Source organism: Perca fluviatilis, chromosome 16 (assembly GCF_010015445.1).
Source record: "Perca fluviatilis chromosome 16, GENO_Pfluv_1.0, whole genome shotgun sequence".
Lineage (NCBI taxonomy): Eukaryota > Metazoa > Chordata > Actinopteri > Perciformes > Percidae > Perca > Perca fluviatilis.
In genome coordinates this window covers 12,525,003-12,537,618 of record NC_053127.1, presented here as the reverse complement: position 1 = coordinate 12,537,618, position 12,616 = coordinate 12,525,003, and the positions used below count along the sequence as shown (strand labels likewise).

The 12,616-nt window shown below is 40.9% G+C and overlaps 1 protein-coding gene across 2 annotated transcripts in view; it reads right to left on the bottom strand.

Annotated features, from left to right (window-relative positions):
• The window catches only part of larp1 (La ribonucleoprotein 1, translational regulator), a 59,272-nt gene extending 50,968 nt beyond the window's left edge, over positions 1-8,304 (bottom strand). For both annotated transcript variants that reach the window (XM_039777151.1, XM_039777152.1), the window contains exon 1: positions 7,663-8,304. In XM_039777151.1, the coding sequence (XP_039633085.1) occupies positions 7,663-8,053 (391 nt within the window). In that variant the 5' untranslated portion in view covers positions 8,054-8,304. The remainder of the gene's footprint in view (positions 1-7,662) is intronic.
• Between the last annotated feature and the right edge of the window lie 4,312 nt (positions 8,305-12,616).

Here is a 12,616-nt window from a genome sequence, read left to right as displayed (position 1 = left end):
GATACATTAGTTCACCCAAGCACTCATAGCAATCTCCTTTTAGAGACTCTCTCTCTAATGCCACAGTTGTTTACACGCTATTAGCTCGGTTAGCTGCTTTAGTTTAGCAGTAGCTTCTCACTCTCCAGCTCCGTGTTAAATGTTAACTAGCTATTCTTCTGCCTCCTAATGTAATAAATACATTTTATAACGATGTTTGTCGTGTTCGAGGCAAAGCTTCACACCAGGGAAACTCTGCGAGTCAGCCACTTTAACCAGCAAACATGAAGACAAAAACATCCTGACCAATCAGCTGAGCTCGTTTTAATACCGTAAACACACATTCAGAAGCAGCTGCAAGCTGTCCTGCAACACTAGCTCCACTTCACCCATTCCCGCATCAGCACTCTTTACAGGTTCGTGACCTTTGCCGGGTCCGACAGATCGTAAAGCCTAGCTACAAACAGCCCCGATGGTGGGGGTCTGCCTCTTCACAGCCACAACAAAGAGGACACGATTCAAAGAGCTAGGGCACATGTGGGACAAAAGTGAGTCGTTGATGCTAATTTTGAGACAGCAACCCCCGAGTAGAAGGGACTGTGGCAAGAATTCAAAGCAACTCTGAAACATCACGCACACTTCAGAGTCCTTCAAATTCACAACTTCATTTAGAGCTGGCGGGAAATATGCAGAGTGGAGGGTTGTCAAAAAACAAGAAAATAATGACCCTTTACTTTAACTGCCCCCATTCAACATTTATAAGCAGTATGTGAACATTTATTTCGTTTTATAACATACTAATGTAGTTGTAAGCAGATATAAGCGCATATTAATGTATTTGTCAACAACTGTAACTCATCCTGTGGCTGCGGACACCCATAAAATGCTAAACTTGATCAAACAAAATACATCTTCATAGGAGAAGTTATAACACTTTCCTCACATTGATAAAAATAACCCTTTATCTGTGCACAGCTACATTAGTGTTATAACCATTATGCTAAATGTTTATATACTGTTTATACATTCTAAATAAAAATGAGGAGAAAGCAAAGTGTTGCCAAAATCATATAATAGAAACTTTTATTTTAAATTCACAACTCCCTGCCTGATGTTGCTCTATTATTTTAGTCAAAAAGCTTACTTATAAATTAGCCAAAAGTCATGTTATACAAAGTGTGACGATTTCATTCAAAGGTGCCTTCCAACCCAAAGTTTCAAACAGAGAGGACTGCATTCGCAAGTATTAAGGTCCCTGCAATATGCTAAAAGAATGCTAATGCTTCTAACCTACATTTATTCATTTTCCTGCCAGTCAGTCTTGACTCTTTGACCAGGAGGGGTGTCACACCTCAACTACAGAATAGCGCTGCATGTCAACATGCATTCTTTGCAAATGCAAAAAGAATATGAACTTTTTATTAGGCTGTACTTGGACAGGGTATCATTTTTAAAATATCCAATTAATAACTGTAGGAATATCCCCCAATTTTTCATAAAAAAAAAAAAAAAAAGTTCTGCTTTAAAATTATACCAAAGCCAAAATACTAGATAGCCGACCCTCACTAACCCATCCAGGATGCTCGGACATACTTTTGGTGCTGCAGTTTTTATTTCTGGTTTAAAAAATATTCTTTTTAACTGAGAGCATTACTCGGTCAAAATAATTTTTGGGAATTAACTGATAAACGGGTTAATTATTAACATCCCTTCAAAATACTGGATTGTTTAATACCTGTATGTATGTATTTTGTGTGTGTGAGATAGATAGATAGATAGATAGATAGATAGATAGATAGATAGATAGATAGATAGATAGATAGATAGATAGATAGATAGATAGATAGATAGATAGATAGATAGATAGATAGATGCCACGCAGCAGAAAGTTGAGCTTTCACTGTGGGGCTTGGAGCCAAATCAGATGATGGCATTCAAACCAAAAACAATTTGAAAAAAAAACATGCATTTACTTAGGCAGAACATTTTCACATACATAATTGTACTTTTTCTATCGGTATTAGCCTAATTTATTTATCAAATTATATTCATCAATTCAGAAAGTTGTATTGTCTTTCTGTCTTTCTTATGATGGTCTATTCTTGAAATGGTCTCCATTCTTGACTGCAATTACTAAATGTAGTTGCAAATGAGGGTCACCCTTGATCTTTCGATTCAAAATTAAAGGTTGAATGAATGAACATGAGTACCAATTTGGTTATTTTCAACTGCAACTCATCAAGACATTTCTCTCGATTTCTCTCTCTGACCGTGTCAATAGTCTGAATCCATGCGTTGTAAAGCAAATGGTAAGAAGGGAAGCCAATGTTCAATAATAAATAAATAAATAAAAGCAGAAATACAGTATAGCTTTGGATCTTGGGTTGGTCTTCTAGAGGAGTGTAAAATGTACAATGTCTTGGCATCTGTGAAACCTTCAAACTTGACTTTCTGGTTCATGTTGCATCTTCTTGCCATCAACACATCTTGGTTTTGCATTGCTTTTCTTTGCAGCCTGGACATTTTACCATTTCGACTACCTGAATGAATGAAATATAATATTTAAGGAGGGCCTGCTTTATAAAAAACAAAACAAAACACTGGTTCCATTGTTTGGTGGTGACCTTTCTGAACAAGGCGGGCAACAGCACTGCTAGCATTTATCACTAATTCACCATTAACTTCCTCTGGGGCCAAAATACACTGATGAATTTAATGGTTCAGAGGAACTGAGCCTACTTGTCTGGGGGATTCATTCAGATTCTGGACCATAAACCTTCAAAATATACACTGAAAGGTTGCGTTGAAGACAGTTTAGTTTTACCTGACGCACCCGGCTGGCGGTTGGGCGTTGGTCAATGTCAGGCGTTCGGTGAGTAGCATGGAAACGGCACGCTGACGGCTGCAAACCACACGCTTAACACACAGAGAACACTATTGAAGACAAGACGCGGAAAGACTAAACTTGTTTTCCCACAACTTGGGTAAAAACACCTTCCAAAACCGGAACTACAACACTAAGGAAGAAAGGAAGAGTGGGGCTGGCCCGGCGAGAAAGCCAACGGAGCATGTGGGGCAACGGACCTGGAGCGACGGCATGGTCACCGAAGCCAGCAGCCATTTTCAGAAGTGCAGAGTCTGGGTGAGTCAGTTTAACACAGCACGACCCCCTCTTACGTAGGAACCACACACTCATCCAGGCAAATGTAGTCCCATTCTCCCGTTAAAGGCAACACGCAGTGGAAAGGAGACAGGGGGATTAATGTTACAGGCTAGGTTAGCCTTTAGTTGCTGTGTTCCTTTGTGTTACAAGCCCAGATTAGCTAATATTTGTAACACATAGAAACTGTTCATAAATGGTTGCGTTTTGTTTCGCTATTGCACAGTAAATATAATTTGTTCTTTCAACATCGGGTTGTGTTGTTAAAATGCTAGCTGGCTAGCCAGCCTCTTGAATCCGTCCTGTCGGCCTTCCGGTTTCCCTTTTTGAATGATTCATACAGACTACCGCCAACTGCTGATATGGACAGTTATTTCTTCCGTGCAGGTGCAGAATGCACACGCTAGTTGGGCATAGTTTTTTTTGGTCTTAAGACTTTTTGGCCCAGACAAGGGCAAAGTGAGGCAACAAAACTCTGCCTTGGTCGCTGCTAGTTACTTTTATGTTGGTTGTGTGTCCTGGCCTTTAAAACGCACAAAAGAGTCAGAAAAATAAAGGTGCAACAACTGCATCAGGTTAGTGTGATGAATTCATACATTGTTGCCTGACTGCCTTACTGTTTCTGTTCAACTGCTCTAAATTTCTGCAACAAATTCCAACGTTCAGGAAAACATACAAAGCAACATACTGTAGATTATAGGGCTGTGCTCGATTGAAGAAATTCTTAGTCAACTAACACTCATTCAATTGTATCGACTAATCGATTAGTTGATTTAATCGACAGATCTGTAAATCTGAGTTTCTCCGCAAAGAGTCATGCAAAAGCGGCACTTTAATTCTTGTGTTTACCAGAGGTGTGCTCGTACGTTTCTTGGAAATAAGTCATTCAGCATGAAAAAAGCATAAAACATGACTAATCAACTAAAGAAATCTAAGTTGACTAAGACCAAAACGACCAATTAGTCGACTAATCGACTAAGAGGGAGCAGCCCTAGTAGATTATCTTCAGTGCTGCACAAACCGTGTCACATGACGCATCATAAACAGAGAAGTCATTCAGATAAATGGCAGAAATGTAAATGTCAGACCTGCTTCAAAATTACAGTCCAAGCTGCCCCAGTAATGGTGCAGTAAAACCGGATTTCACTTGCTGAAATTTAGTCATGTTCTCTCGCAAAAGGGAGGCATGACAGGAAGAAGTGTAGGCAGATTGTAAGCTTAAACAGCTAGCGAGGCAGACGGGGCTACCAACAGCAATCCATCAAGCTGTAAATTCTACAGCTTCTTATCAAACACTTTCCTGCCGTTAACCTCTGCAGCCAAGCAGCATCCCTCCATTCCTTGCATTATTTTGCCATGCATTATGTAAACAAGGATATAAACAATCTAGAACGAGAGGGCAGGCTTACCCACTCTAACTGGCTGGACATTCGAGAGCCTTGTAATTTTGCTTGTCAAAGCTCAATCAAACTAAACTCAAATTCACAACCAGAAGCTAATGCCTTATCTTATTTCTCATAGAAATGAATGAGGTGAATGAATGATATTTAACAAGAGGTGGGTGGTGACGCTAATGATGTTTTAACCCTTGTGTTGTCTTCACGTCAACCGGCGACGTTTGACGCCTTTTTTTCAGTTTGTTTTTGCTTTTTCCAACGTTTTAAATTGGTAAATTTTTCTTCTACACATTTTCAGCGCTTATTTCGACGACCCATATTTTCTGATATGAAACAAAAATTGAAAATGGGTCAATTTGACCCGAAGTAAACACAAGGGTTAACTTTGTTGTATGATGGTGGCAGAATATACTACAGGTTTAATGTAATTGCTTTCCCTTTGACATTCTTGCCACTGTATCCTTATAGCAAAAAAAAAACAAACAGTAAAGTAAACCCAGTCAGTAGTAGCATACCTGAGGTGACTGTAAAAATGTGCTGCTTATTCAGAATCCAAATCCATTTAGGATCACTCCTACTGTGTTTCTAAAAACAAGCTGCCTGGGCCGTGGAAATACGTTTTCAGCCGTCAGCTGGTGTTCTTATCCAGGACAGAAGTCCAGGGTCTGTTCAAGGACACACTGAGTACACATGACTGATTAGAGAGACGTCTACCTGTTAAAAAGACTCCACTTCTTAGTTAATCACTTTGACTAAAATGAAACATTGTAGGACAAGAACTTTTCCGAGGATGCCCTAACCCATCTTCAAAGAAAAATTTACAGTAAACCTATATATTGTCACTTTGTTTATTTTATCAGCTGTTCATATTAACTCGGTTTGTTTTGATCATGGCCAGGAGACAAACAAATGATGACAGGATTTTTCCACTTCAAACATTAAAACATTCTTGATTTTGGTCGAGGAAACACGAGATTATGTTGAAAATACAGCATTTTTCAAGAAGATATTGAAATTCATATATATTCCTAACATTGAACACATCAAGAATGTTCAAAACTTTAAAGACTTTGTTCGAGCTCTGTAGTAGGGTTGGTATAACAGGGTCAAATAGGGGGTTTGGAACCACAATTACCATCTAACCATCCTGGTCTTTGAATGCAACATAAAAAGAGAGCACTACTGCATGGTTATCTCAACCTCTGGCTCCCAGCCAGGTTTAGTTGCTGATGCGACAGCTTTTTGAGCACATCCACCAGACCAAACGCACCCAGACTGGTTCAGATTCAGGGTACAGGCTGTGCCCCAGAGTCTTCATTAGTTACACGCAACAAACAACCAGCTGGCAAACAAAAGGACAACAGAAATCGCTGGCATGCCACAGTCAGAATCATTATTACCTGACTGTGCAACTGCAAAGCGGCCACTGTCCAGGAAAACGCACACATGGCTGTGAGACAAACCACGTTGTCTTGCTACAGAACAGAGAAGAAGCAGTCTCCATGTGCACTAATAATCACTCCACATTATAGATTAGTGTGGCCTTGTATTTTGCCAATCCTTGTTGGATTTGAGAAAATTCACGTGCGTATTTTTATGACAAAACATAATTAGTTGTAAAAACAAAACAAAAAGTTAGCCCGGACAAGTGAGATAATGCAGAAACCACGATGACCCTCTGCGTGTTAGCTTCCATGCTAACGATCGCTAGCTGGGTGGACAAGCAGAACGCTGCCCGGTTAGCGCTGACGACACACCAGAGGACATGACAACCGTCTTATTGACCACGAAACAACCAGCCTACCTCACACGGGGTCACATCAAATAATATCTAGCCTCTAAACTTTTCACGGATCCGGCGCAGTTGGCAAGCTAAGTAGCTAGTTAGCTAGCTAGCAGCGCCCATGCCTTTCTCTCGGGTAACACGTGGAGTGAGCACGTGACGTCTCATAATAAGCCTGCTGCCTTTTTTTAGAGATTAAACGAGATGTTTCACGCTGTTCAATGTTTCAGTGTCGAGAATCGATCTTTAGGAAGGTGACATGATTTACACCAGATGAAAAGGAATGCACAATAGCAACTTGGAAGCTAAGCTAACATCTGAGTGGGAAGGGCTTGACGGCGCACTAGGCCAAAGAGGACTCGGGAGTCGGTGTGCTATTGTTAGCTGGCTAAGCAGCAGCTACAAAGCCGGCCAGGCTCGTGGCTTTTCTTCTAATTGATGCAATGTGAGGCATGGGCGGATGTCTCGTTAATTTTTGGCGAGGCTGTGTTTTGAAAACCTGCAAAACAAACGTGTAAACAGTAGTAATGACCGGATTAAATATTTGGCAAACACTGGGAGCTTTTGACTGACTGGGTGGCAGCAGCAGATGAGACACAGGGGAGGGAGAACATGGTGATGAACAAACATGACGTTTGAGCTACTCAGACTTGATTAGGTTTAAAGTCACTACAGCAAGCACGAACGGTGACACTGCTGGAATTAGCATGTTCTCCTTCCCCAAAAAAATGCCAGAAATAACACCAAAACTTGATGCACTAATATGAATATAGGTCGTCTGTGGTGACACAAGCACAGCAACTTCCATTGCATTACAACACAACGTGTCCATAAACGGGCAGAACAAGTAGAATCCATTCATTAGACATTCAACTTTAAATCATGATAAAAGGATAAGTAGAGACGACACAGTTTCAACTCAAATAGGTAAAGTTAATATATCTTAGCCCGTGATTAAAGGGGTGCAAAACTACCCAGGCATATGGAATTTTTAGCCTAAATTTTAGGGGGAAAACCGGTTGTAGCATTTCAATTTTTTTTGTTAAGGGTGTGATCCATTGTGTAACCAGCCACCCGTTAGGTCCACAACTCCAGGAATAGCCTTCACTAGCAAAAGGAGGGGGGAGGCTTTCACTCCAATTATATCCAGCTTGCAGGGAGCAACAAGAGGGCGACCACACAACGGGCTTGTTTATGCACTCACTTGACTCTTGGTTTCAATAAAATGCTATCTGATCCCCCCGTGACAGCTGCTCGGTCATCTTGTGTGACCACACCTGAACGGACAGACACCGACACAACACTGACAGCCAGTAAAACCAACATGTAGGGAGGGTACAAACCGTGGTGTGCTTGTCCATTCACGCTGACCACGGTCACCGCACTCATTTTCCTAGTCCACGGGTTCACCTTGGGCGGGGGAGCTTCAGTAAACTCCTTTCTGCCTTTAACACCTTCCTCGTTCTGCTTATCTTCGCTTTCACAACCCCCTTTGCTCTCCTCTGTCGCCTCTTTGGAGGTTTGCTCCTCCGTATCGGGGGTCCCTCCCTGCCCTGGGCTGCTGCTGCCGCTGCTGCTGCTGCTGGTGCTGCTGCTCCCCTGTTCGGCGACACCCGTCGGCCTCTTGGCCCCGTCGCCTCCCTCATCCTCCGGCTCACCGCAGATCACTTTACCGTGTTCCTCCGCCTTTGCAAGCGGGTTGCCAGGCAGGAGAGCCTCCACCTGAGTGGCCATTTCCCACCGCCGTCTTTCTTCCCCCCTCAGGATTACCAGTCCTCCCCCCGGCCCGAATTCGCCTACAATTTCAAGAAAATCTGAAGTTGTTCCGCGGAGTCTGCCGCTCCTCTGTCGCTACTAGACCAAAATAGCTTCAGTCTAGACGCAGAGTAGTCAGCGCCGAATTAAAACATACGTAAAAAAAAAAATAAAGAAACGTGTCCGAGGGCCTCGCAGGATTACAACCCTACCTCCACCACTACCAGCAATATGGATGATCCCTACCACGCGATAGAGGGGTACGCGCACGTACATTTTACAGGGGGCGTAGCCACGTAATCCCGGGAGCGCGCTTCTGGGTCAGGTCGAGATGCTGCTTTCAAGTGCTTCCTCGTCGTAAAACCTCTTAAATCCCAATATCGGAAGTGCCACGTTTGTTTTGCGCGTTCAAGTGTTTTAGGAAATAAATATATCATGGAGAGAGAATACATTTTGCCATTAAGTTAGCTGTTTAATCTAGTTTGATTTAGTGTTTAAAAGAGAAATCAACCAACCCAGTTTTGAAAAAGTAAACTAAAAAATGCTCACTACGCCAGGTTCTTAATGCACCATTTTGTAATATTTTCTGAAGCAATATATCTAGACACATTAAACTATAGCTGCCTTCAATACAAGCTTTAATTAAAATGCAAAACTATCATCTTAAAGATTAAATAAAACACACACACATATAGCCTATAACATTAACTACTACGTAGCAACTTCTATTAACATAGCCTATATGAATACCCCCAACTGGCACCAGCAGACAGCCGCCCACCAAGAGCCTGGGTCTGTCCGAGGGTTTCTCCCTAAAAGGAAGTTGTACTCACCACTCAAGGTTTCTGCCTAAAAGGAGTTTTTCCTCACCACTGTCACACTAAATGCTTGCTCTTGTGGGAATTACTGGAATTGTTGGGTCTTTGTAAATTATAGAGTGTGGTCTAGACCAGTGGTTCCCAACCTGGGGTCCGGGCACCCCTCAGGGGGGCGGCAAAGATCATAGGGGGGCCTTTATCTGGTTTGAGGTAAAAAAAAAAAAAGTCACATGTTAAACAAATTATGATAATACACTAGAATATGTAATGTATACAAAAGTCTGTATGAAAACTATATATTTTTGTTCTCGCTTAAAATTGTAGGCAGGCTACTTAGTAGGCCAAACCTCCGGGACCTCTTAACCTGGGACCCTTGCTGTCAGCAGCTACTATCATCCTCGTTTTACGGCATCACTATTTTATGAATGAAACATGGCGGAGAAACGTAAAAGTGCTGATAACTCCTCTGTATCAAAAAAGAAAGTAAGGCTCTATCTCAAGAGTTACAGCTTTTCTTAGACATGAGTAGGGGGGGCGCCAAGGAAAAAAGGTTGGGAACCACTGCTCTAGACCTACTCTATCTGTAAAGTGTCTCGAGATAACTCTTGTTATGATTTGATACTATGAATACAATTGAATTGAATTGAATAGCATATATGGACAATGCACCTTCATTTCACATCACAACACAGCAACATGTTTGTTACATTTAACACCAGTAGGCTATCATTGGTTGAAGTATTCAAATCTTTTACTTAAGTAAAAGTTGTAAAACCAAAAATGAAAAAAAGGGCTACTAAAAGTAAAAGTCCAGAATTAAAAATGTTACTGTTTTGTAGCAAAATATAGGCTATTTTAAGTATCAAAAGTTAAGTTACTCAGAATGGTCACTTTCAGAATAGTAGCTAACATTGTTATAGGCTATAAATTATGCAATTATTAAGATATCTATGCAACTTGTTTTATTTAACGTAGTCATTCGAGCCAGAACACAGCACCTTTTGGAGTTGGTTTGATTTAATGTTTATACCATTCATGTATTTGTGAGGAACAAAGCATGTAAAACGATATACACACTAACAAAAATAATATCAAACAGGTAGTTGTATGCCTACTTATTATTTCCTTTATTTTCCTTTCACTGCATTTACTTACTTAATTGCCCATAACGTCATTTCTGCGACACATTTTTCAGATATACTTGAACGCATCGCGGAGCTCTTATGACGTCGGTCTCGCCGTCTTTTACTGTCTATGGTCTGAACCGTTCTCTTAATACATCCATGGGCTGAACGCGTCCACAAATCACCGTTACCTCATTAAATATCTGTCCACACCGGAGCTGCCTGTGTCCCCTCACTGTCTTGAGTCCAGTTTTCCCCCCGTTTTTTTTTATAAAGCTTTATAATTTTATCATACCAGATTGGTTTAAGTGTGTGTACACACACACACTTAAACCAATCTGTGTGTGTGTGTGTGTGTGTGTGTGTGTGTGTGTGTGTGTGTGTGTGTGTGTGTGTGTGCGTGTGTGTGTGTGTGTTGGGTCCATTTGTGTGTAGCCTAGGCTAGCTACTACATTTAGGCTACTAAAGTAGCCTACTGTAGCCTACTTATAGGCTACAAATTCAAGGTAGCCTACTTGTATTTTGAGTATTTCCATTTTATGACATTTTATAGCCTACTTCTTCCACTACATCTCAGAGGCAACTGTTGCACTTTTTATTCCACTACATATGTCTGACAGCTTTAGTTAGGCTACTTTGTAGTTTAAAAATGTCTTATAGCTTCCTGTCCAGTGAAAATCATGGATCTCCAAATTTAGTGATTTTAAATTTCTATTTTTCTGATAAACAGAAGGATAAAGTGTTTGTTATGTGTTGAGGAAAATGCTCCTACTTCTTAAGCTAAATAAAGTCTTTCAGGCTCTTGGATCAGCTGGATATGCATCGTCACAAAGCTGAAAACTCTTTTGCACCAAAAGTTGACTTTTTAAAGGTGCTCTAAGTGATGTGACGCGTTTTTTAGGCTACAACATTTTTTTGTCACATACAGCAAACATCTCCTCACTATCCGCTAGCTGCCTGTCCCCTGAACACACTGTAAAAAAACGCGGTCTCTGAAGACAGCCCAGGCTCCACAAACGGCAACAAAAACAAACTGCGCCAACCTGCACCACGAACCATAACAAACAGTGTTCCAGCCAATAACTGATAAGAAGGAGTTGGTTGAGTCATGAAAACGCATTGTGGAAGTAGCCTACGTGCTCAAAATATTTTCAAAAATATTTGAAAATATGTGAAGTGTATCATGTCGCTGACAAACAGTGCAGGGGTTTCTCTGCAGAGAGAGTTTATAAAGACTTCAGCTCCTGCACACAGCCTGCAGGATTCCCCCTATGTTTATGACTAAAGCCTGAGATATGCCGTGAGTCAGTACCGATTGTGACATGTGTTTCTCACCGCATAGTGTTAATGGCTGCATTATTATGAAGGGCGCAGCATTGGTTGCTACTTCTCTGTGTTTGAATGGCGGGCGTGTTAATGGGTGTACAGGAGAAGCCAGGAACTCTAGACAAAGAAAGAGTTTACCATTAACATGTGTATCTATCTTGTGCCATTTGTGACCCCATGAATTTACATCCATCACACACTCACACACACTTTTTCCAACTCTTCCTCATACCTGTCCTACTCTGATGGGTGCTACTGACTCATGAGTCCAATAAGTAATAGAGCCTGGCCCTCATTAGTGCTGGCACTCTGCCTGTACAACTGATTACATTTTTTTTATTAAATGTCTATATATAAATGTATGACATGCTATTAATAAACTGACCACATCATTACATAAACTTGTGACTGAATGTACATTTCTTGTAGTCACATTAAACACAAGAACTTTAAAACATGAGAATGAGAAGTTTTTTTTTTTCAAACCAAGAAGAGAATACAGTACTTTGTTTTTCATTTTAGCTCCATTTTAACCTGAAATCTTGACGTTGTACTGTATATTTTAAATCAATCTACTAGCAGCATTGTCCTGAGTCCAGACTTTGAAGTTGGAAATTAAACTAAATACTCAATTAAGTAGAATTGAGTGCAGTACAATACAAAACCCCTTTGAAAATGAGATTCTGCAAAACGCAGCAGCACCAACACCCCTCCAAAATCCCCCCTAAAAAAATCCCCCAACTTCACATGGGTGTGGACAGGACCAGCCAGTCCTCCAGGTGAGAAAAGCAAACAGTCAAATGTCAAATTCCTGCCTGAATACAATGTTTGGGTGTGCTATAGATTTCACTCTTCATCTTTAAAATGTTCATTGAGTTTTGTAATTCTTCGTTTAACTGAAAAAAACAAATGCATGAGTGCATCTTGGCAGCAGTATATTTAGATTAAAATCATATGTGATTAAAAGAACAAAACGCATTCAGACCATTTACGACACCCCTCTTTAAAGCTAATCTTTTATTTTCTAATCACCGCATTTTGTACAAAAGCTCAGGTAACAACAACAGATGTTTTTATAGTCACATATTCCAGCCAAGGTTTTAGTACTTGCTACTACTACAAAAAACAAAACGGTTGAAAGTCTATTTCATACCCAGCCATGTGTGGTGTGGTCAGAAATGTGCTTTGTGGCACCTGTAACAACATGGATGCCATGGGGTGGTCTTAAAGAGCACACATCTACATCACTGCAGCAAGGTGAGAAGTTAAACTGC